General features: G+C 42.1%; 2 protein-coding genes across 5 annotated transcripts in view; one reads left to right on the top strand and one right to left on the bottom strand.

Moving 5' to 3' along the window:
• Nucleotides 1–765: 765 nt before the first annotated feature.
• On the bottom strand, nucleotides 766–10,809 carry SAMD15 (sterile alpha motif domain containing 15). The gene is made up of 4 exons (XM_070045041.1): nucleotides 10,804–10,809; nucleotides 9,045–10,688; nucleotides 8,106–8,204; nucleotides 766–2,383 (listed from the first exon to the last, which is right to left on the bottom strand). The coding sequence occupies exons 1-4, from the start codon at nucleotides 10,807–10,809 to the stop codon at nucleotides 2,147–2,149; spliced, it is 1,986 nt and encodes a 661-aa protein (XP_069901142.1). The 3' UTR covers nucleotides 766–2,146.
• The window catches only part of TMED8 (transmembrane p24 trafficking protein family member 8), a 33,061-nt gene continuing 32,174 nt past the window's right edge, over nucleotides 10,744–11,630 (top strand). The window contains exon 1 of one of the 4 annotated variants that reach the window (XM_060295110.2): nucleotides 10,744–10,763. Coding sequence is in view for 1 of the 4 variants with exons in the window: in XM_030831882.3 (XP_030687742.1) it covers nucleotides 11,003–11,120 (118 nt within the window). In the remaining 3 variants the exon portion in view is untranslated. The other 3 variants (XM_060295113.2, XM_030831882.3, XM_030831887.2) reach the window with 3 other exon arrangements.

The following is an 11,630-nucleotide window of genomic DNA, read 5'->3' as shown; positions in this document are numbered from 1 at the left end:
ATGTAAGGAACTGGATAGGGTACATCATTGCCCTTCTGGATTATGGTAGCCCTACAGTGGTTCTTAGGATTAAGAAGGGTGGCTGGGAAGAGAAAGAGAAGTTAGTCTATAAAACTAGAGTGGAATTGGAGTCATTCAAGCAACAAGTATTTTTAATTTCTTTTGAACAGTCCAGTCACAGGCAGACTCTGGTCTGAATTTCATTTTATAAAAGTCTGGAGTTACCACATAAAACGCCTTGTAAACAAACCCCAGACCCTAGTCCATGGTCAATGATATACTTCTATAAGCCATGTTGTTTTAACAGGTAAATACAAATCTAAAAAAATATTTTTAGGGCTTCCCTGGTGGCGCAGTGGTTGAGAGTCCGCCTGCTGATGCAGGGGACACGGGTTCGTGCCCCGGTCCGGGAAGATCCCACATGCCGCGGAGCAGCTGGGCCCGTGAGCCATGGCCGCTGAGCCTGCGCGTCCGGAGCCTGTGCTCCGCAACGGGAGAGGCCACGACAGTGAGAGGCCCGCGTACCGCAAAAAAAAAAAAATTTTTTAAATTTTGTTCTCTGATGCCAAAAAGGAATGAGAACGTCCCCCCTCCTTTTTCATAACACATTTCCTTTTTTTTTAACATCTTTATTGGAGTATAATTGCTTTACAATGGTGTGTTAGTTTCTGCTTTATAACAAAGTGAATCAGTTATACATATACATATGTTCCCATATCTCTTCCCTCTTGCGTCTCCCTCCCTCCCATCCTCCCTATCCCACCCCTCTAGGTGGTCACAAACCACCTAGCTGATCTCCCTGTGCTATGTGGCTGCTTCCCACTAGCTATCTATTTTACGTTTGGTAGTGTATATATGTCCATGCCACTCTCTCACTTTGTCACAGCTTACCCTTCCCCTTCCCCGTATCCTCAAGTCCATACTCTAGTAGGTCTGTGTCTTTATTCCCATCTTACCCCTAGGTTCTTCATGACCTTTTTTTTTTTTCCTTAGATTCCATATATATGTGTTAGCATACAGTATTTGTTTTTCTCTTTCTGACTTCACTCTGTATGACAGACTCTAGGTCCATCCACCTCACTACAAATAACTCAATTTCGTTTCTTTTTATGGCTGAGTAATATTCCATTGTATATATGTGCCACATCTTCTTTATCCATTCATCTGTTGATGGACACTTAGGTTGCTTCCATGTCCTGGCTATTGTAAATAGAGCTGCAATGAACATTTTGGTACATGACTCTTTTTGAATTATGGTTTTCTCAGGGTATATGCCCAGTAGTGGGATTGCTGGGTCGTATGGTAGTTCTATTTGTAGTTTTTTAAGGAACCTCCATCCTGTTCTCCATAGTGGCTGTATCAATTTACATTCCCACCAACAGCATAACACATTTCCTTTTAAAAACTTGTAATATGAACCGTTTTTCTCTGTTTTTGAGATGTATGCTCCTCTTCTAAAAAGGTGAATAAACTTTCTGCCAGTTTTCCATCCCGGGACCGTCTTTTGGGGGAGGGGCCCTTGGAGCCGCCTCTTTGAAATGCGGGCATTTAGAAGGATGGCGCTTTGTCTCCCTGACGCTGGGGGTTTAGCCTAAGTGCTTGGCTCCAGGGAGTAACTTTCTGTTTGTCACTAAGATATGAGAACTTTTATTTTTCCTTTGGATACAGACAGTCAACATGTAAATAATGGATTATATCTGCCTGGCTATATAGAAGGGTGAGATTTCCTTGTCTTGGCAATCTCTTTAGTGGCCTGCCTGTAATGTGCATCACAGTCTGATTTTATGCTGATTCAATAATACAACTGTTTCCTTGTCTGCACTTATGAAGAGGATTATCTGGGTTGGCAGGTGATTTAATTTTAGTCTGTTTCTCCATCGTGCTCCTACTACCAGATGAAGTACTAGAATTTATCAGGAATTCTTATAATTACCCAGAAAGAGAAATATTGCTATCTTTGTTTTAACAAGGGACTAAATTGACACACAAATAAAGGGAAGGTGCTGTGAGTCAGTGGCAGAACTAGGAATGGAGCCAGCAGTTCTAACTCTGATCCTGAATGAAGAGAAAAAGAAAATGCAGAAATACCACACTTCTTCCCCCACATAATATAATTTGATTTTCAAGCTAAGTGAAACGGCTTGCCCTATGGTTCAATGGAACATAATGCTGCATCCTCTTCAGGGGTGGTTATTTCTGGAGCATAATCCTGTAATCCCACTGCTTGCACAAATTCAGACAAGGTCAAGGAATCAGATTTAACTCCACTATGACATTTTTGCTCTAAAAATAAGCCAATATTGTCCCTGTAGGGAAGGCTGATGGAGCGTGTGAATAATGGCTCTTCAATTCCCAGTAGCTCCCGGGTATGCTGAGAAATTACCTGTAATGCAAGGATAATTTTTTAATGGGATTAACCTGAAAATACAACTAAATCAAGTAAGTTTTACTTAGTTTCCTAGACCTCTTGAATGCTAACCCCTTAAGCTAATTCTATGGGGAAATAATAACAAGATAACACATTGAAAGGCTTCCTACCCTGGCATTATCAAAACACAGTTCTTAAGAGAAACATCACATGATTTATCTTTTTAAAAGTGCCACTTAAAGATGTTTCTAGATCCTTGCATCAGATCGCCGCGGATGGGTTCATTTCTTTTTCTTGGCTGAGCAATTTGACCAATGATATGAGCAGATAATATGTTCAGATTAGGAGCCATGACTTTCTCTAGGAAGGTTAATAAATAACTTTATAAGGGACTCAGTTAACTAAGAAAAAAATTATTACTCAGTTATTCAATTTATTTGCCTGGAAAGAAATCTCAAACACTAAAAAGCAGACATTAAAGTTCCAGTTATTTTATTAGTGCCTATACTTGCATATTCTTTTAAAATATCTTTTGCCACAATTTCAGTGTCTCTAAAACATACTTTGTATTCATTGAGTACCATGCCACTTGGTATCCTAAACTGTCATTGCATTTTCAAAGTCTAGTTTTAATTGCAGGTCTGTTATAACACTGCTATTTGAATTCATATTCTGCCTCTGGGTGAGAATGTAGTCCGTGAAATTGCTGCTAGAACACAGTCAAAGGAGTATGTGGAATGGATTTTTGTTTGTTTAAAACTACTGGCCATGGTTACAAGGCTGGAAAATTCACACCACAGACAATTCTTAACCTGATGCAAAACTGCTCATTAGGAGTACATTTTAGATAGGTAAAATACCATTATTAAAGCAGATGTACAATGTCCTTAAGATCTGCTTGTTGATTCATATAACAGTGTGGATTAATCTTAAATGCATTTTGCTAAGGGAAAGAAGCAAGACTCAAGGCCTACATATTATTTGATTTCATTTGTGTGACATTCTGGAAAAACTATAGGGACAAAAAACAGACTAATGGTTGCCAGGGATTAGGTGGAGGGATAGGCTGACTACTGTGGGGACACGGGAAGTTTTAGGGTGATAGAATCGTTCTATACAGTTTTGTGGTGGTGGATACATGACCCTGTGCATTTGTCAAAACCCACAGAACTGTATACTAAAAAGAGTGACTTTACTGCAGGTAAAAATTTTAAAAGCCAGGATGTTGTAGGAACCCATGATGGAATATAAACTCTGCGCAGATGAATCTTAACTTTATTACAAATTAAGACATAATCTCACTGAAGGGGGCTGGGAAGAAAGGAGCTGACCTAAATAACTCACTTTGAAAAACAGTGCTTTGTCTAGTTAGTGTAAGGCTAATGACAAAAAGAACCGTACACAAATACTGTACTCTTTTGGTAAATTTGTTTCTTATAGGGATACATATTTATAAATAAGCAGAGCCAGGTTTCTCACTGTCAGAGAAAGAAGTTATAAAGAAGCAAAGTGGGGTAGGGAGTAGGAAGGATGAAAGCTAGTATGAACCCTGTGGTGATGGACTAGAGTCAGGGATATCAGTACGAACACATGCTTACAGAAATAAGATAAATATTTGTGTATACATGGGTTAGTATTATACATATATTTCCTACATCCTTCTGCTGAGAGTGCCTAGAAGCAGTAACACCTCAGTAGCAACAAGCACAACTAGTGACCACATCTTAATTTCTAAATACCATTCTCTAATAAAAGCAACCAGGGCTCCTTGGAAACATGCCTGCTTCTAGGACTGTAGCAAGGAAAATAGAAAATGAGTCTGAAGTAAAGTGTAGTGCCAGAAAATGCTAAAAAACAATAAAATGAAATAACGGGAACATGTCAAAAGGACACAGGAGACAAACTGAAAGAGTTCCCAAATAGGGAAGAAGGGACAATTAAACAGAAGAGTTCCTTAAGCAGAGTTCCAATTAAACATGGAAGGAATGAGGAAACCAAATCATCATTAGAACAACATAGTAATAACTGATGCAGGCAAGATACACTGATGAATACTAAAATTAGTGGGCAAAACTTTAAGAAACAGGTAATTTGCATAGCCTCAAACCACCTCCCCCAGTATATCTATTACTGTGGTATTTACTGTATGTCCATAAACTCTTTGATACTCTTCCCTCCAGGAGGTGGAGCTTAATTCCCCTCTCTTTGAGTATGGACTGGACTCAGCAACCCACTTCTAATGAATAGAATATGAAAAGGGAAACACAGTAACTTTGTAGTGAAGAAACCTGCAGGCACCACCTTGACCAAATGATCAAAGTTAACATCTCCAGTAATAAATCACATTGATGCCATGTACTCCCTGATATGATTAGATGAGAAGAGCTCATCATCTCTGTGATACTCTCCCCACAAAGCATAATCTCATGGGAAACATAAGACAAACTCAAACTGAGGGAAATCTACACAATACCTGATCACTACTCTTCAAAGTAAGGTCATGAAAGATAAAGATCAAGAAATTGCCATATATTGGAGGAGACCAAGGAAACATAACAGCTAAATACAAGATAGTATCCCCAACTGGATCCTGGAACGAAAAAAGGACATCAGTGGAAAAATTGCAGAAATCTGAATAAAGTCTGTAGTTTGTTTAATAGTACCGTGCTGGTGTTAATTTCTTAGTTTTGATAAATATATAAATGGTTTGATAAATGGTTACATAAGATGTTAACATTAGGGTAAGCTGGGTTAAGAGTATATGGGGGACTTCCCTGGTGGTCCAGTGGTTAAGAATTGGTCTTGCAATGCAGGGGACGCCAGTTCAATCCCTGGTCAGTGAACTAAGATCCCACATGCCGTGGGGCAACTAAGCCCATGCGTCACAACTAGAGAGCCCAAGTGCTGCAACTACAGAGCCTGCGTGCCACAATGAAAGATCCCACGTGCTGCAACTGAGAATGACGCAGCCAAAAAATAAATAAATATATATTTTTAAGAGAGTATATGGGAACTCTCTGTACTATCTTTGCAACTGTTCTGTAAAACTAAAATCATTTGAAAATTTTAAAAAATATATATTTTTGTTCAGTGACAATTGCTGACATGTTGTTATGAATTTGTGCTATTTAAATAGCTTGCAATAAGGCAGGTGTAATAAAATTCCTGAGATATTATTAAGCTTATAAGGCTCTACTTTGTAACATAAAATCATGCATATGAAAGGAATAAGCAATTCATCTATATTCTTCTCCAAATATTTATCACAGAGTTCTTTTGTTCACTTGATGGAGTGAATAGTTTAAAATATTTTGTGAATTATTTTCTAAGACAGAAAGCTGAAGCAAGTGCTATCTTGTCTAGCTTGTCCCTAGAATAAATAAGATTGACTTTCTCTCCCCTTTTTACCAAGCTAGTGCATCACTATAAATGGGAAAGACAGGATAGTGGTTTCCAGTGCTCCCTTGGCCAGGTGAGAAGAATCAGTGTTTCTCTTTCACAGAACTAGAACAAAAAATCTTAAACTTTGTATGGAGACACAAAAGACCCCGAATAGGCAAAGCAATCTTGAGAAAGAAAAACAGAGCTGGAGGAATCAGGCTCCCTGACTTCAGACTATACTACAAAACTACAGTCATCAAAACAGTATGGTACTGGCACAAAAACAGAAATACAGATCAATGGAACAGGATAGAAAGCCCAGGAATAAACGCATGCACCTATGGTCAACTAAGCTATGACAGAGGAGGTGAGAATATAAAATGGAGAAAAGACAGTCTCTTCAACAAATGGTGCTGGAAAACTGGACAGCTACACGTAAAAAAATGAAATCAGAACATTCTTTAACACCATACACAAAAATAAAGTCAAAATGGGTTAAAGACCTAAATGTAAGACTGGTTATTATAAAACAGAGGAAAACATAGGCAGAACACGCTTTGACATAAATTGCAACAATATCTTTTTCGATCCATATCCCAGAGTAATAGAAAACAAATGGGACCTAATTTAACTCAAAAGAAACCATAAACAAAACGAAAAGATAACCCACAGAATGAGAGAAAATAGTTGCAAATGATGCGACTAACAAAGGATTAGTCTCCAAAATTTACAAACAGCTCATGTAGCTCAATATCAAAAAAACAAACAACCCAATCAAAAAATGGGCAGAAGACCTAAAGAGACATTTCTCCAAAGAAGATATACAGATTGCCAACAAACACATGGAAGGATGCTCAACATCACTAATCATTAGAGAAATGCAAATCAAAACTGCAATGAGGTATCACCCCACACCTGCCAGAATGGCCATCTTCAAAAAATCTGCAAACAATAAATGCTGGCGAGGGTGTGGAGAAAAGGGAACCCTCCTACACTGTTAGTGGGAATGTAAATTGATACAGCCACTATGGACAACAGTGTGGTGGTTCCTTAAAAAACTAAAAGTAGAGCTACTATATGATTCAGCAATCCCACTCTTGGGCATATATCCAGAGAAAAACATGGTTCAAAAGGATACATGCACCCCAGTGTTCATTGCAGCACTGTTTACAATAGCCAAGACATGGAGACAACCTAAATTTCCATCAACAGATGAACAGATAAAGATGTGGTACATATAATAGAATATTACTCAGCCATTAAAAAGAATGAAATAATGCCATTTGCAGCAACATGGATGGAACTGGAGATTATCATACTAAGTGAAGTAAGTCAGACAAAGACAAATATCATATGATATCGCTTATATGTGGAATCTAAAAAAAACGATACAATGAACTTATTTACAAAACAGAAACAGACTCACAGACTTAGAGAACGAACTTATGGTTACCAGCGGGGAGGGGAGGGGTAGATTGGGAGTTTGGGATTGACATGTACACACTGCTATATTTAAAATGTCTTTCCATGAAAAAAGAAAAGAAAAAAATTAGTGTTTCTTTCTTCCTGCACCCCTCACCAGTCTCACCTATACATTCTCTGTCATCTTAGTATTTTGTAGGAAGAACAAAGGGAAAGGTGAGTCAGTTCTGTAGGTGTTAGAGACATAAAATGTATGACAGCTTTGGAGGAGAGGTTACTGTGGGCTGGGAAGATCAGGAAAGACTTCATGGGGAGATGAGAATTGAGTTGGGTCCTGAGGGATGGTTAAGATTCATATTAGTCTTGCGGGGGAGGCAGGGAACTGAGCAAAGATGTAGAGGGAAGAATGCACAAGACAGGTTTGTGAGGTGTGAGCTGGACCTGTGAGACTGAAGCAGAAGATTCACATAGAAGAGTACCAGGTGAGAGAACAGTGGTGGGAGAAAACTTGTGGAGGGGCCTGAATCCTAAGCTGAGGAGTTGAGACTACCTTGTAAGTAGAGGGGATCCAAAGAAGCTTTGAGTAGTATGCTGTATAAATAGTTGGAAGGTGAAAGTCTAAAAGCAGGGTCCTTGAATCCAAAGGGCCTATAGACAGAGGCTAAAAGCAGGCTACTGGTACATTCTAGTAAGGTCTGATAAAGGTCTGAACAAGTGGGAATGCAGAAAACCAGATGCTATAGGAGGAACTGATAGTTCTTGGGATCTTTGTGGGGATCAAAGGAAAGAGAGGAAGCAACCACTCTGAGCCTGGGAAACTAGGGGTATGATAACACCTTTGGGAGAAATTGGAGGCCACGTTGGAATAAAAGGAGGATGGTTTGAGGTGGTAGCACTGTTTCAGTGCTCTAGTGGGAAATTATACACAACTCACCTTCATGTCCTCGAAATCTGTTATACCCATCTGAGGGAGGTTTGAGCAGTTTACGTGGATGAGTTTTCGGCCACTGATGAAGTTTGTGGTAAAACACTCCTGTCAGTACAATGAGAACATTACTCAAAAGATGTATGGCAAATACAGGAAGAAAAAAAGCAAGAAAGAGAAAAGGAGGTGGGAAGGAAGGAAAGAGGGAGGGAGGGGAGGAGGAATAAATAAATCATATTTGTCTCTAGCTCTGTACTGAGAAAAAATTGTAATTTAATAATCCCACATATTTTCCATCTAAACTCTTGATTAAATTTCACACTGCTGCTTAATTTTTTTTTTTTTGGCACGATACAACCAGTGCTTCTTTCTTGCTTCAACTACATTTTTAACTACAGTGGTACCAAAGATTTCAGATCTTGTTTTGTTTGTGGAACACAGTTGGCAGTGAAATAATAGGATTCACCCTATTTAAAAAAGAAAACTATCCTTGGTTAATTGGCTATATAAATTAGTACTGTTAGGTGATCATGATACGTATAACACATTTGGGGCAGACACTAAGATTAATAGTACAAGTTCAAGTTAAGGGAGTTGCTACTAAAACAACCTAACAAAGTACCAAAAAGTCTACCTTGGATGAAATCTTTTTGGAAATACAGATTTCTATGAAAAGAAACCTACATAAATTTCTTAGTCTTTATTCAAGGATTGCAGAGAAGTATAATCACTGTGATGAATAGGAAAAACAAACGTGACCTTTCCTTCCTCTCCCAATATACAAATATGTATCAGTGGAAAGGCCAAAATTAAAATCCAAGTTACTACCATAGTCCATGCCTCTTCTACACTCCTTCTAGTGAAGATGCAAAAGCTCAGGTAAGGATAGAGGAATAAGAGGTAGAGGAATGAGAGTATACGATTTCAAAAAATGTTATTTTTGTATACCTTGTATTGAGGGAAGCCTAGCTGGCAAATCCACTCTGCAACTTTCTCTGGGCTCCATTCAAGATACTCAAATTGTAGGTCAGTACTTTTTTTTGGCTGCGTTTCTTTATCTTTAGGTACCAGTGTCACTGACTCTGGGGACAGATCTTTCTTTTCATTAGAGGACTCTTTTAAATCCCTCTGAGACTCAGAGTAATATGAGTAGAATTCATAATTGGTATCAGAAAACTGAAACAGATTTTGGAGTTCTTTAGAAAACTCATAATCTATATTCACTGAGTCTACTTCACTTATTGGAAGAGACTCTAACACAGAGTCTTTTGAAACGTCTTTAGTTTCTTTTACTAACAACTTTCTTGTTTGATAGTCAGAGTACTCTGGCTCATCTCTGTCTACAGAACACTTAAGTCTGATTGGTTCTGGCCTATCTTCCTTGGCAAATTCTACACATGTCTCTATTCTAAGTAGTGGTTTGGCTTTATATGGTAACTCTGAATCTATCTTCTTAGTTGGCTCTGTTTGTGTCTTCTCTTGCACCTCTGGTATGATCTTCTGTGGTGGCACCTGACCTGTTTCTTCAGTTGACTTTCTCGGTTCTTTCTTTGGAAACTCTGGTTTAGTCTGTTCTGGTGGCTCTGGAACTTGCTCCTCAGTTGACTCTCCTAGTGTCTCCTCTGATCTGGACTTCTGTGATGGTGCTAGACCTGTCTCCTCAGTTGATTTTTTCTGCTTCTCTTTTTGATCTGGAGATTTGGTGTCCTCTGGTGGCTCTAGAACTTTCTCTGCAGTTGACTTTCTTTGTGTCTCCTCAGTAGACATACTTGGTTTCTCTTCTGGAAACTCTGGTATGGCCTGCTCATGTGGCTCTGTCCTTTTCTCCTCAGGTGACTTACTTTGTGTCTCCTCTGGAATCTCTGGTGTGGTCATCTTTGGTGGCTGAAGATCTGCCTCTTCAATTGATCTTCTTAGTTTCTCACTTGGAAATTCCGGTTTGGTCTGCTCTGTAGGTTCCAGACCCGTCTTTCCATGTTGCTCTCTAAGTGACTCCTCCCAAACCTCTAGTTTGGTCCCCTCTACTAACTCTAATCTTGTCTCACTGATTGTGGCCCCTGGAACCTCAGACTCGGCTTCCTTTCGTAGCTCTAGATCTGTTTCCTTAGCTGCCTCTATGAGCATATCCTCTGTGACATCTGGTTTGGCTTCCTCCTCTGGCTCCCCATGCTTTTCGTCCACAAGGACCTCCAAATCCTTGAAAAGCTCTACTTCTATCTGTCTGGATGTCTCCGACTTTACCTCTTTGGGAATCCCTAGCTCAATCTCGCTAGAAATGTCTGTCTTGGACTTTTGGGGAGCCTCTTCCTCGGACGTCCAGGTGGGTTTCAGACGTAGGTGTATATTCTTAGCACTCGCCGGTGTCTCCTCTTTGAAGCCCTCTTCTTGCGTCTCTGGTTGTGGCTCTTGGTCAGTCCCTACAGGCAGCTCTGGCCCTGCCTCTTCCATGCTGCCTGGTTCGACATCTTCAGTCACCTTAAGAGACTGAAGTTTTGGTCTCTCAGGCTGCAGGTCTTCATCTTCACCGGGGCCGGAATCGTAACCTTCTGGGACTTCAGCCGTGACGCAGACTAGCCGACGCGCCCAGGCCTCCTAGCAACCCCAATTTCCGATAGCGTGTCTATGGATACCACGACTTCCGGCCGGGTCTCACTGAATCTTGCCCAGGTTTCGTTTCTTCTTTCAAGCACTGACTTTAAAAACCTGCGATCATAAGCACGCAGTAACCCTCCCCGAGCCTGCGTCGCAGGCCTCCGCTAGCCAGAGCTCTCGCGACCGCTCGGGGCCGACGCGCTGCCCCTTCCGGCCCGCGGGCTCCGCTCGGCTCTTCCCGGCGCGCTGGGCCTTCGGCTCTTTCCGGAGCCACTTGCGGCAGGCTGCGGAGGCGCTGCGGACGCGGGCTGCAGATGTCGGACCGGCGGGCGGCTGAGGGGCCGGGCGTCTGGAGCCCTGCAGCCCGCCGAGGGCCGGCGCACGGCGTCGGGGACGGCCCGGGAGTGGAGGGGAGCCAGGCGGCCGCCTCAGGTACGCAAGGCCGGGCGCCGGCGGGTGGGTGCCGCTGGCCTCGGGACCCCGCACCTCGGTGCGAGGCTCGGCCGCGCTCTGCCCCGCGCTGCCCGGAGGAGCGGACCGGCCTGGGCAGCCCCTTCGCGCGCGGAGACCCTGCCTTCGCTCCTGCCCGGGCCTGGCTCCCCCGGGCCGCGACTCCCGCCCCCGCCGCCGCCATCCTTCGGGCCTGGTCTTCGCTCGAGATTATTTTCTACTCCTGTTTCGAAATGCCTTGGTTCCTGCCCCGCTTCCTTTCGCAGAACAGCCCGGATGGTAGTGACAGGGCATCTCTGACCCTGGCGCCTCTTCACCTTCAGCACGCCTGCCCATCACTCCTTGCCTGCCAACCCCGACCCCACCGGCCTTGCTGCCCCTGCTTCTGGCTCCCCACCCCGATCCTCACCTCTGTCCCAGGTCCCAGCCTTTCCACGCGCCTCTCTGCCCCCATCCGAATAGGCAGCCTCGCCTTCCTCTGTCCAGAATCCC

This window comes from Globicephala melas, chromosome 2, assembly GCF_963455315.2.
Source record: "Globicephala melas chromosome 2, mGloMel1.2, whole genome shotgun sequence".
Lineage (NCBI taxonomy): Eukaryota > Metazoa > Chordata > Mammalia > Artiodactyla > Delphinidae > Globicephala > Globicephala melas.
Note: the sequence above shows the minus strand (reverse complement) of the source record. Positions and strands in the feature narration are given on the sequence as shown.